General features: G+C 34.8%; 1 protein-coding gene across 2 annotated transcripts in view; it reads left to right on the top strand.

The window, feature by feature from the left end:
• Positions 1 to 14,009, top strand: part of EYS (EGF-like photoreceptor maintenance factor) — a 1,566,128-nt gene that overhangs the window by 1,252,339 nt on the left and 299,780 nt on the right. For both annotated transcript variants that reach the window (XM_078055169.1, XM_078055170.1), the window contains exon 30: positions 11,256 to 11,424. In XM_078055169.1, coding sequence (XP_077911295.1) covers positions 11,256 to 11,424 — 169 coding nt within the window. The remainder of the gene's footprint in view (positions 1 to 11,255; positions 11,425 to 14,009) is intronic.

Below are 14,009 nucleotides of genomic sequence, written 5' to 3' on the forward strand. Positions count from 1 at the left end.
TTATTTTCAGTGCTTCAGGTAACTTCCTAATTGTATAATTGATATTGCATTAGTGATCTCATAATGACTATAGTAGACTAAAAATTATTTTCATATTATGTAGATATCTAATTCTTGAAAATGCCTTTACAAGTTATTGAAGAAGTGAAAGTAATGATAGGAGAGGCCAATGAATGGGACAAGGATTGAATAATGAAGAGTAAAGGAGGGTTGAACAAAGTGAGAGACTCAGAGTAATTAAGTGCCAGGTAGTATTAGGGTCAGGAGAAAACAAAATACTTTATGCCTCTGATATATTAGTAAAAATGTGTCACAGGCTTAAAGTTGAAGAAGAAAGATGTAATAATGCCAAGCTAATGGGCAATGTTTATGGAGATAGCAGCTGTGTGTTCAAAATGGGGAAAGTACAAAAACAGTTTATTAACCACATATGTAAAAGGGCCAGTGTAAAGGCTTTGCTGAATGCTATGGTAGTAACATCTATCCTGTATGTTTTAGAGATTAAGAAGAAGGCCTCTGAACTTAACAGGATCTAGGGTGACATTTTCTACTTGTGTGACCTTGTGCAAGTTACTTAACCTCTCCAAGTCACTGATTCCTCATTTGTAAAAAGGGATGATTATAGGGTTTTATTGAGGACTAAAATAGATTATCCATGTAAAAATAGTTCTAAGCACAGTTCTCACATTAATGAGAGTTAAAAACATGTTAGACATTATTATTGTTAGAATAGCATGGAAGGAATGGCATAGGGATGATGAGGTTCAAGGGACAGGGTCTTCCAGGCTAGAGTTAGTAAGGAAAAGAAATCAGGTGGAAAATGGGAAACATGGCAGTCAAGGATAGAACCTCTGTGTAGCAATCAGTTTTCCATAACCTTTTGAGAGTCAGGCAGTATGTTTAAAAGACTCAGTTTTAGAATTATTAAGCAGCAGAGTCAGTTCTCAAAGGCAGATATTTCTAACTATGCAACATTCAGAAAATTGTTTTCCTTTTAAAGAGACTTAACGGTCTCTGCTGTCTTCTCTTAAAAAAAAAAAAAAAAAAAAAACAGAGACAATAGTGGTACTTTGGAGACCATTGCCTGGAATGTAGTAGTTCTCAATAAAAGCTAGCCAGGGGCGCCTGGGTGGCTCAGTTGGTTAAGCGACTGCCTTTGGCTCAGGTCATGATCCTGGAGTCCCGGGATCGAGTCCCACATCAGGCTCCCTGCTCGGGGGGTCTGCTTCTCCCTCTGACCCTCTTCCCTCTCTTGCTATCTGTCTCTCATTCTCTCTCTCTCAAATAAATAAAATCTTAAAAAAAATAAATGATATTAAAAAAATAAAAATAAAAGCTAGCCAGTATTAAATGGGGATTCTGATTCTTCATATTCTCCCTCTCCTCACCTCCCCTCCCTACCCCTTTCCCTTCTCTTCCTTTCCCCTTCCCTCTTCTTCTCTTTTCCTCTTTCTCTACTCCCCCCAAGCCCCCCCCCCAGTCCATTTACTGTCTGTCTCAGATATATCAAATTATCTGTATTGGTGAACTGAATATAGATGTTTATCATATTTTTCTATCTAAGCCTATAAAATGAATAATGGGCAATATATACAGCTTATACATAGAATGACTTAAAAAAAAATGAACTGTTGATGGCCATGACTACCAAAACTAATCAGTGTGACAGTGTTTTGGTTTTTTGTTTTTGTTTAAAGATTTATTTATTTATTTGAGAGAGAGACAGCGTGAGAGCTTTCTGAGAGGAGCAGAGGGAGAGGAAGAGAGAAGATCTCAAGGAGACTCCTCACTGAGTGTGGAGCCCTTCTCAGGGCTTGATCCCAGGACCCTAAGATCATGACCTGAGCCAAAAGCAAGAGTCGGATGCTTAATTGACTGAGCCACCCAGGTGCCCCTGTGTGACAATGTTAAAACAGAATGAGACTAGTGGAAGTGTTATGAACTAACAACCATTTAGAAACTATAGTACTTTTCTTTAAAGAAAAAAAAAAACACAACTTTGTGGAAGAGAGGTGACTGAGTTTTACCCAGAACGTCTGCAGTTTCTTGGAGACATATCACCATTTTTTGAAAGAGTAGAAATTGATGGCTGGCTACTAAGCTCTTGTAAAAACCAGAGGCTTTGAATCTGCATACCATATTAAGAGATCCCCAAAAGGTTTAACAGAGTCAACTGGTTATCACTAAATTCAGTTCATCCCCATTTACAATGTACCTACAACCTGAGGAAAGGTTTTAATTAATTACTAAAGCAGAAAATTAGAATGGTGTCTTATTTTCTTCTCTGTATTATTGCACATGCATGTATGTACGTGTATGGGGGCACACATACGTGACTTCAGTCAGCTGCTGGTTACTTCGACATAGATATTCCATTTACACTACCAGCTCAGACTGGCTTTATCAACCTCCCACTATTAAACTCCTCATCCTCCAGCGTTTCCTCCTTGCATCCATTACCCAGGTCACTCAGACTTAAAAACATCAAGCTCTCATTTCACCTTAACCCACAGTCTACTCATTGTCAAGTCCTGTTCCTCCTAATTCAGAATGTCCTTCCCATCTATTCCCTCCTCTCTTTTGCTGTTGCCAGCATCCTTAATTTGATTCTGACTCTCACCACCTGAACTGTTCTTACAGCTTTTTAATCTGAATTCACAACTTTTTACTCTTCTTAATTCAAGCTCTCTGTACATTGCTGGGAGCTTAGTATTCTTGAAAGACAGTCTAATTTTGCTCCTTCTCTGCTCATAAACGTTTAATGTCTCTGGCTACAGAACAGAGTTCAGTCTCTTTATTCTGGCGTGCCAGCCCTCTAATAATCTTCCTCCTACCTCTCTAAGCCTGTTTTCTCTTACTCCCCTTCACACAGTCTGTGCTCTTGGCACAGTCTGAACTCTAGACTTTTCTCTGTATACTTAGCAGACTCTTCCATTGTTCCCCTTTCTCTTGCTCTTACCTCTCTCTGGTGATCTAATAAGCTCATTATTTGCTGAATGAAATAATCAATTAGTTGACTAATTTTCCCAGAGTGGAAATTCATTGAATTAAGGATCAACATCTGATGCATCTTGAAAGCTCCCTGTGCCTTGAGCAAAGTTGATTTGAAATATTTTTTAAATGAACACATGTTTAAATTTCCTTATCCCAATTAAGGGCTTTAAAGGGTTTACTGCATGATTTTTAATAATAATATAATATTCATGTTAGGTTATAGCCTTGTGTTTTTGTTTACTGACAAATTATTCACCTAGTTTACAATTTTGCATAGGACAGGAAAGAGTTTTCTTCCTTGACCACCATCTTTCAGTGTATTCTGCTTCCAGGAGATTGATCTAAACCACTGTGCTCTGTCACCATCCAGGCTTCAAAGTATTTCTGTTGCCATGGCATCAACTAGGTCACTTTTTTTCTCTGACTACCATTTCCCTCTTTCCTATACCATATTTCAAATTTTGTCTGTTAGACAGGGATTTTTAAATTATGTGTGAATGCACTGTCCTCTACTAACCTAATAAATTGTAGGATTAAAAAAATCACTATGGATATTTGAAATCTATGCAAGAAAAGAGATTTTTATTTCTGAGAGGTGTTATGTTGAGGACTAAAAACGAGAACTTATCTCTAATTACATGAATTCATTTTAATCAATATCAAATTATAACATTAAATTAATATTACTTCAATTTGGTGATTTAGTTTTTGCAGTCCCCAAAGTAATCCTTATGATAACCCTAATAATGTGATTCAAATATGCAGGAATTTTTATAACATTTTAAAAATCCTTTTGCACAACTTTAGATTCTAAAAATAAAACATGTTAAATCCATGCTTATATTAGTACTTGATGTAGTAAGTATATATGAAACGTATATTCTTCATGAAACTGTGGTTTATCACAGGCAATGGCTATTTTTAATGAAGAAATTAAAGAAGTATTTGATATAACTAATACCTTCTGATTGGCAGGTCAGTTACCTTGGTTTTGACATATAGAAAGAGTGTCTTAAATTGTAATTTAAGATATTTCTATGAATTAGCGGTGTTACTATCAAATTCATCATTTTAATAGTAGGAAAGGTTGACTTTCATTCACCCTTGAAATGATAGCTACTTCATTTTCAATAATTTGCAGTTTGCTTCCAAGGTTTTTCTAGCAAATCTCTACATACTCTATCCACACTTTTGAAATCCTTAGGAATTTAATATTCAATTTAAACAGTCATTATTTATAAAACATAGAGAATAATATTATACTACATATTTAACTCTAAAATTATCTACAAATTGTATGTTTTTCATATTCTTGGAGATAAAAGGTATAACAGATAATACAAAATATCTTTTTTTTTTCTTGTCTAACTTGTGGTTTCTGTTTTGTTCTGTTTATTTTGCTTTTGCTTTTATATGTGGGCATGCATTCATGAATATATATACGTGAGAAATACTAGAGAAGAAATCTGTATATATTCTATAAATTAATAGGCTTTTGATTTCCCTGTGCTCCCAAGGAAATTTTAGTGTTGTCTCTAAGCAAGTCTAATTGAGTGAGATGGTACTATTCCTGAGGTTTCATATAATCTACTTGGTAGCAAAGATGATGACACTGTGCTTCTATATGTAGCAATAGTAGGCATATGAGATATTCTGATACTTAGTCCTACTAAAAATCAATTAAGATGTTTGACAAAATAAAATGAGCATTCTCTTAAATGCATAAGTGACTTTTTACGATCATTCCCAGAGTTCGAAAATAAAGAAAACACTAAGGGCCAAAAACCAGAAAGGGAGCTACAAAAAATGTGTAACAAATAGTAAAAGCACAGCATTTGCTGGTTTCAGGTACTAAGAGATAAGGGCTTTAAGGGTAATGTGAAATGCAAAGAAAAGATCTCTGTGTCTAGGTAAAATCAAGAGTTAAAACTGAAAACTCTTCATAAAGTTTAGACCTCTAAGGGACTTCAGACTCAGTGGAAAGGTGGGGGTAAAAAAGAACCGACAAGCAAAGAAAGACAAGAAAAATTGGTGTTCAGCCACCCTTGCTACAGGTGTATAAGTAACACCCTCCCCAGGAATCTTCAACAGCCCTGCTGGCCTCAGTTCTGATTTATACTGCAAATTTGGTTGAAGAAATTCCAATGTAGAAATTAATATAAAACAATCTCAATTTGAAAGCCTCAGGATATTTGGAAGAAGCAAAAGCAAATCCACTTTTGCAAATCCAAATTCCATAAATTAGGTCTCTATAGATTCTCACCAATAAATATTAATAAAAAATAACTGCATAATAAAAAAGAATACCAGCTAAAACAAGACTACCTCAAGAAAAAGCTGCAAAAATAAATAAATAAATAAACAGCAGCATTATAACCCCAAGGATTTTGGATATTAGATTCATTAAATACAGAAATAAAATTACCCTATTTAAAATGCTGAAGAAAATACAAGAGGGAATTAAATTAAGAGGTACTGACTTCCAGTTACAAAATAAATAAGTCACAGGAGTGAAAAGTATAGCATAGGGAATATAGTCAATAATACTGTAATAACTTTGTATGGTAACAGATGGTAACTACACTTATTGTGGTATTACATAATGTACAGAACTGTAAAATCACTATGTTGTGCACCTGAAACTAATATAGTATTATATATACTTAAATAAGAAAAATTTTTAAGAAAGAATTAGCTGTAATGTCAACTATACTTCAGTGATAAAAAAATTTAAGGGAATTTAAAAATAAACAAGACAAAAAGAGACTATCACAAAATGCCAAACAATGAAATGAAATATATAATCACTGAAAATATAATACATGAATTAAATAGATTAGATACGGCTGAGAAAAGAATTAAGAAAGAAGTTAAATTGCTTTAGTTTTTGTTTGTCCTGGAAACTCTTTATCTCTCCCTCTATTCTGAATGACAGCCTTGCTGGATAATGTATTCTTGGCTGCACATTTTTCCCATTTAGCACTTGAAATACATCATGCCAGTCCTTTCTGGCCTGCCAGGTCTCTGTGGCTGCCCACCTTATGTGTCTACCCTTGTAGATTAAGAACCTCTTCTCCTGGGCTACTTTCAGGATTTTCTCTTTATCTTTGAAATTTTCAAGCTTCACTATTATATGTCAAGGTGTTGACCTATTTTTATTGATTTTGAGAGAGGTTCTCTGGGCCTCCTGGACTTTAATGCCTGTTTCCTTCCCCAGATTAGGAAAGTTCTCAGCTAGAATTTGTTCAAATAAACCTTCTGCCCCTCTCTCCCTCTCTTCATCTTCTGGGACCCCTTATTATCTGGATATTTCACTTTATTGAATCACTGAGTACTCTAAGTCTCCCTTTAGGATCCAGAGTTGTCTTCTGTCTTCTTTTCAGCTTCCTTATTTGCCATCATTTTATCTTCTAAATCACTGACTGTCTCATCTATCTCATTTATCCTCACTTTTAGAGCCTCTATTTAGGACTGCATCTTGATAATAGCATTTTTAATTTCAGCCTGACTGGCTTTTAGTTCTTTAATTTCTACAGTTAGGGATACTCTAGTGTCTTCTATGCTTTTTTCAAGCCCAACTAGTATCTTTATAATCATTGTTTTAAATTCTAATTCAGACATTACTTATATCTGTATTGATTAAATCTGTGGCAGTAAGTACTACTTCCTGTTCTTTCTTTTGGGGTGAATTTCTCCATCTCATCATTTTGTCCAGAAAAGATTAGAAGAAAGAAAAAGACAATAATAACAACAACAGAAAAAAAAATAAGAAAAAATCAACAAGAAACAAAACAGAACAAAGCAAAATACTAGATCCTGGGTGTATTTTGGTCTGCTTGTTCAAAGAAACTAGATCCCAAAATGGGAAAGAAAGAAAAACTTATATATATACAAAAATACAATACAATGAAAGTAAACCAAAAATTATGTATTTTTATATATATGTGTATATAAAAAAAGAATTGAAAAAATAAGAAAATAGTTTGAAAAATAATACTGAAAGACCAAAGAATTAAAAAAAAAAACACGAACGCTATGTACTGTTTTCCCCAAGAGCTGAAGCTTGCAGTTCTCTATGATCAGTGAACTTGGTGCTAGCTGGTGGTTCCTGCTGGTCCTTTGGGGGACAGGCCTCTTGCACTGATTCTCAGGTGCCCTTGCCCTTGTGGAAATGCACCTCCCTTGCCAGGGGACTGGGATCAGTGTAAGTGGCTCCAGATTCCACTACATGATGCTGTTTTGCTCCCTGAAGGCTTTCAGCACTTATGGGCAGGATGAATATGGCAGCACCCTGCTCCCTACCCCCAGAGCTTAAAGTTTGTGCCCCCTACTCTTCAGTGAGCCCTTACAGAAAAGCAGTCACTCTTGTCTCCCTGGTTTCTGTCCAAACTCTGTGTTCACCCAGCCTGTGATAGAGTGTTTTTATCTCAGGCACGTGACTGAGTTTCAGAACTCCAAATCTTATGGACTCCTACTGCGTAGACCCATGATGTTCCTCCCAGGGGAAGGAGGGGGGTCTCCCCAGTTTCTGCCTTTTGCTGGGCCCCTGCCAGGAGATGGTCGCCTGACGGTGCAACAGTTCACAGTTTATGGCAGCACAGAGCAGAAAGCCTGCACCTGGACTTGCTGGTTTCAGAGGCCTTCCCCACCCCCCTATGCCTGGGAACTCTGCTGCACTCAGGCACCCGCGTTCTTCTTGTGACGCCGAGGATCCTGAGACCACACTATCCCATCTGGGATTCCACCCTGCTTTGCCACCCACGCACCTTTAAACCAGAGACATACCCCACTGTAGGAGACTTCTAAAAGTTCTGATTTTGCACTCCACTTTATAATACTTTGCAGTAGCCTCCTTAAGCAGGCTCCCTCTCCTCCACTGTATCCTCTGATATACTGCCCCGGATTCAAGTCTCCACACCTCCTACCTTCCAAAAAGTGGTCACTTTTCTATCTGTAGAATTGCAGCATTTCTTTTCACAAATCTCTAATTGATTTTGTGGTGTTCAGAATGATTTGATAACTGTCTATCTGTATTCCAGGGACCAGACAAAATTAGAGTCCCCTACTCCTCTCCCCTATTATTTTTTAGTAATGACTCCTTTAGGAAGAGAGAAATATGGACTTATTAACTGGTGATATTCCTTTTAATCACAGAATTTAACAAAATTAGAACCATAAAAGAAGTAATTATTATTTCTAAATTAAAAACAAAATATTTATTGATAATTGCATGGCATCAGTCTTATCTTCACTTTATAAACTTAGTGATAGGATTTATATGATGTTCTTTCTGGGGAACATAATAAAAGACTCAACAGAAACATTCAAATAGTATTTTTTAATTTCTATTGAGTAGATCAAGTCTATTTCTATTATAAAGGAAGAATAGCAAACAATGTTATGTTTCTTTTAGTAGCAGGAATTACAATAAAGTTGTATATGGATAATTTGTGACCCATCACATTTGTAGCTTTACTTGTATGTTAGTATGTCAGTTTCTGGGGTTAGATCATAGAAGACTTTTATGAAAGGCTGAGGGGATTATAACTCATACTATAGACAAAGGTATTCCATTTCTATTTAGAATGAATAACATTGATGCTGCTCAGATGCTGCATTGTGTTCAGGGTAAAGATATTAATCTCTTCTGTGTTTTCTTTATCATAAAGAACTCCATGATGCTCTCCTGAATAAAATTTCAATGTGTTGTTGTTACTAATTGACTGTGGTCCTGATTCATACTATAGAAATATATTTGGTAAAAAATACTAAATTCATCCACATTTTTAACATAAGGTGCTCAGTACTCTAGGTTCTCACACCTCCCTTTGACAGTTTGAGTTTTATTTTTTTAATATAACATAACTTAGGGATTTAAAAGGTCCTCCTTCTCAGTTAATTTATTGGTTTTCCCATGAGTCAGAACTGATTTTAAATTTTGTTAACCATATAAAAGTTAATATAATATAGATCACCCTATATGATCTTTTAAGACAGTTAAACATTACAGATGTCTATGTTGTAATCAGAAGTCACCAATTAACCACTGTCTGCCATATTTTGTAAGATGTTTAATACATATTTCTGTAAAACACCCTGGTTTTTTTTTTCATTTGTAATTGGAAGAAAAATAAATTTGGAGTATGTTCAAATAGCATTGCCTGAAGAGGCTTTGGAAGCAGCAGGAAAACACTCTACCTAACCCCAATTAGTCTTGTTTTCTACATTCAGGGCAGTTCTGTTTTCAAACATAGCCACTAAACATGATGATAATGAAAATTAATATGGTTAGAAAGCAATTCGATAGCAAATGTTTATTGTTCGTAATTGTTGTTTCCTGTCATAACTTTCGTAAAACCTGTCAGCTCTGAAAAAAAGATTCAAGGAGTGTGTGAGCTGGTAAATAGGCGGGTGTGCCTGAATTATACAACAGATATGCTCCTGCAAAGTAATATGGAAGTCATTTTTTTTAGTAAATTGAATTATATTTTTTGTTGGTGGTGGTGAGTTCACTACTTCTCAGAATAAGAAAACCTGATTATGGATCAAATAATTTAATTCATATGTGAACCCTTATATAAAGACTGTTTTCTTCCAGAAAATTTTTTTGTGGATTTATCAAACCACACACACACACACACCCACACACACACACACAAAATGCACTCTTTGTTTTGTTAAGCAAAGACTGAATTCTGACCTCTCTCCTTTATTGCAATAGCCCTGAGTAAAGTCTTTGGTTAACTTTGTCCAGTGCCACTTTTACTTTGACACGGGCAAGTGGTCGTCAACAGCAGGAGTCTGTGCTAAAGTGAAATATCAATATGGGACCAAGTTAGAAGTGACAAGCCAAAGGCAGGCCATTGCACAAATCCTAGGGATTATAGTTGGGAAAGGATTTCTAAAGAATGCACAAATGCTCATGGGTCAGAGGGTTGCCAGATTTAAGAACTAAAAATATAAGACACTCAGTTAAATTTGAATTTCAAATAAATAATTCTTCTAGTATATTTCGTGAAAGGTTTGGTACATAGTTATACTAAAAAACTATTTGTTGTTGATCTGAAATTGAAATTGAACTGAGTGTGTTGTATTTTATCTGACATTTCTAGCACATCTGCTATTCCTAGAGCGCAAGAGCCTGCTTATAACAGCATCAGTCGCCAGTTCTTACAGCTCTTCTTTACTGTGTACTTCTCTCTCCTTTCCACTCCGCCTTGCCTCCTTCACGCCTCCTCCACATTCAAAGCCGAAATGGTCAAATAGCAGCTAGCATGAATGGGAAGAGGTAAGACAAGAAAAAGAACAGAAATCAGCTTTCTTCTGCCCCTCAAGGAAGATAGTAGAGGTCAGATGCCCTGCAGGTCTTGGCTGGTGGAGGAGGGTAGACGAAGTCCTATCTCTAAAGAAAGATTTAAGTGTTGATAAATTTCTTAGACTGGATATTAGTTTCTGCATCATTATTTTAGCAACTTAGAAAGAAGATAGGACTCATTGGAACTGCCAAGTTTTCATCCAGAGACAAAGAATATTTCCCCTATTGTGAAAAAGACAGAAAATAAAGTTACATTTCCACATGCCATGTTACACTTGTGAATGTACCAAGTCTATAGATCTAAATATAGGCATATGACAATAAAATAAATACTTCTCTTTTATGCCTCAGTATTTTGAGATTAATCATTTAAAAGATTAATAATTCTAAAAGGATAACTCTAAAAAATTAACTTTGCATATGATAGTACTACCATTTATAAAATATCTAACTATTGGAAAGCACTAAATATTAACATACACTAATAAAACTTTGCTATGTGACAATTTTTTAATCTTTTTGTGTCACAGATTCTTTTTTTACTTTTTTATTGAGGTGTAATTACATCAAATAAAATTCATTGATTTTAAATATACAATTGTTGTACAGCCATTCATATCAGAATATTTTAAGAGTCTGATGAAAATTATTATTTCACACATGCAGGGACACAGATTTTTTTGTTGTCCATCCTTGAACAAAAATTAAAATTCTTGCTTCGAGTCTTTTCCTCTGGTGGTTGATTATTTGAGACAATGACTTTATAAATGTAATGTACTTATATATCTAAATTTCTTAATATTGGGTCTAATGTATATAATATCAGTGCTATCTTCTTAAATGAATGCTAACTATAAATGTTATAATCTTATCTACTTGATTAGCAATAGAATGCCATCAGAGCACACTAACAGGGCTTTTTTTTTTTTTTTTTTTTTTTTTTTAGATGCACGTGTATTTTTTCCTTTTTTCAACGGGAATTCCTATCTAGAACTGCCTTTTTTTTCAACCCTGGATGAGTTGAAATTTGTCCCAGAGAAGGAACATAACAGAACTATTACCATCTACTTGACTATAAAAACAAACACTTTGAATGGAACTATTCTCTACAGTAAGTATTAAATGTTTGACTTCCTATATGTCAGGTTTCTTTCTCAAATATTAACCTACTGAAGCAATGAATTATTCATTTAAATATTATGGGAAAACTTTTCTAGCTTAGTACATGAAGCATTACCAAAAGGAAATAGTTCTTTCTAGTTTTCTTTAGAAGTTTCTTTAATTTATGAGTCATTCAATGGAACATGACTTGCAAACAGGCTGTGAACCAGCAAGGAAGAATACAGCAAGCATATGAGTCGGATGGCATATGGCTGTAGCAGTAAAACATAAATGCTGCAGATGTTTCAGAGCATATTTTTGTAATATAAATCACTAAATATGAATTGAATTCAATACTTGGTAACTTGGAAGAAGGTATTCCAAAGCTGGGATTCATTTGATAATTGGGAAAATTCCTGTCACTCTGTTAGCATTATCCTAGTTGGCTTGAAAAAAAAAGTAATATGAACAGTATTTGTTTAAGGAAATGTCTCTATATCCAGGGTTCTCTACATTATGCAATGTCCTCACAAGGATTCCTATAACCAGAATTTATAGACTTCTTTCTTCTATACCTAAACATCACTAAAGTAGATTACATGCTGTATTCCAAATCTGACAATTGTTTTAAAATTTCTTGTGAAATGAATGTACACTAGTTTTAACAGTTCACTATATTGGAGGTATAATGTCTTTAGTACTTGAATAGGTTACACACTCTAGGGCAGCTCATTATTTTGAAAATTTTTTCTCCTCTACTTTGAAATATTTTTGTAAAATTGATTCATCATTCTGTACTTTGTAAAAAAAAAAAAAAAAACTTAAATCTTTGTATTATTCGGCTATGAATGAAATGCTTTAAAGAAGCATTTTTGGAAAACTAAGTGTAATTAGAAGTTTTGAACATTAGAACTGAAAATTTATATTTTAGAAAGAAACTAATGTCAGAACTAGACCAGGAGTGTAGTTCTATTTCTGTTTATTTCCCAGTAGTGTAAGCATGCATGTTTAAATGATGGCTTTAGAGTGTCTGATTTATTTATATTTAAAGAGAGAGAAGGAAAAAAAAAGGAAAAATTTGTTTTATATACAAAACCTAAGTTGTGGTGGATGACCATGAAATTTGGAGGTAATAGTACATTGCCGGGGAAAGGAAACAAGACAAAACACAGAACAAAAGATACAAACATAATAATTTAAAGTCACAAAGCAAAGTGATTTTCTGCCTTTGCAATTTTTTAAGTTATATAAGAATAAGGAAGTGTTTCCTTGTAGAAAGTATGTTTTTACCAACTAAAAACAGCTCATCGCCAAAGAAGCAGCCAACCTCTGGGAATTCTCATCCTCTGGGCTCATGCTCCTGGCTCATATCTATACTTCCACTCAATGTGCTCTTTTTGAAAGCCATAAAAATACATGCCAAGCATATATATATATATATATATATATATATATCCTTGTCCAAGTTGGTACTTTAACTTAAACTAATAAACCCAAGCTGATGGTAGTGCCATAGGATTATTTTTGCCTTTTGCATCCAATGACCTACTGAAATAAATCAAACTAGAAGTTATTAGTAAAAGAAACAGTGCCATTGTAATGATTATCAGTTTCTGTCTTTGTCTTATGTAATTGTTGTCCCAACATTGGATTGGATGCACCGAAGCTGTTCACTCAAGGAAGTTTCATAGTCTGTGAATGGAGAAAATATTTTTGTCTGTAAAGCATTCTTTTTGTTCATTTGTAAAGTGGTAATTTAATCCTACACTCTTGGGAGTACCTCAGCAGAATGTTTCATGGGGTTGTTGCTTTCAGTCCTCTTTGAATTTATCACCCTCCTAAAAGCCTCACAACAGATGAACACAAAGATTTTTGTGATTCAGTTAAACACCCATAGTTTAAAAGGTGTGCCTTAACTTGACTTAAGGGCTAATTTTCTTTCCTTTGAAATCAGTATATTACATGTAGGAGCAATTAAGAATAGTGAGGAAATTAAAACAGATGTTTCATTTTAGAGACTAGGGGTTGATTTTTGTCTGGTTTTTTGGTTTGTTTGTTTTTTAGTTTTGTCATTTTCATTCCCGGACATTTCAGTAAAAACTCAATTCCATTGTACAAACATTTATTGAACACTTGTGTTTTATATCATCCAGTTTTAAAGGGAAAAGGATAGAGAAATACCAGGTTGATAAGCCAATGTCAGCTTTGAATTATATTCCTAGTTCAGAACTGTAGATTTATCTTTTCTCAGTTTGCCTCACCAACTAATTGATGTTGAAAAGGAACAAAAGGAAGATAAAACTGGAATCCTTATGGGGTTACAGTAGAAATCCTTAGAAAGGATAGTTTAAAAAAGAACTCTCTGTGGGAGAGAGACAGCTCTGAGAACAGCAGTCAAGATGAAAAGAAAGCTTTCTGAATCTGCCACTGAACCAATTCAGAATTCTGGAACCCCGTCAAAGAAGCTACTGATAGGTCACGGGAGAAGGGATGAGACCACACAAAACTCTTTAGGTGCACTTTCAGAAAATGAGCTCTATTCGGCCAGCGCTATCAATTGGGAGGTTTCGTCATGGGATATATTACTATGCAGTTGAAT

The sequence above is a fragment of the Halichoerus grypus genome, chromosome 9 (assembly GCF_964656455.1).
Source record: "Halichoerus grypus chromosome 9, mHalGry1.hap1.1, whole genome shotgun sequence".
NCBI classification, from domain to species: domain Eukaryota; kingdom Metazoa; phylum Chordata; class Mammalia; order Carnivora; family Phocidae; genus Halichoerus; species Halichoerus grypus.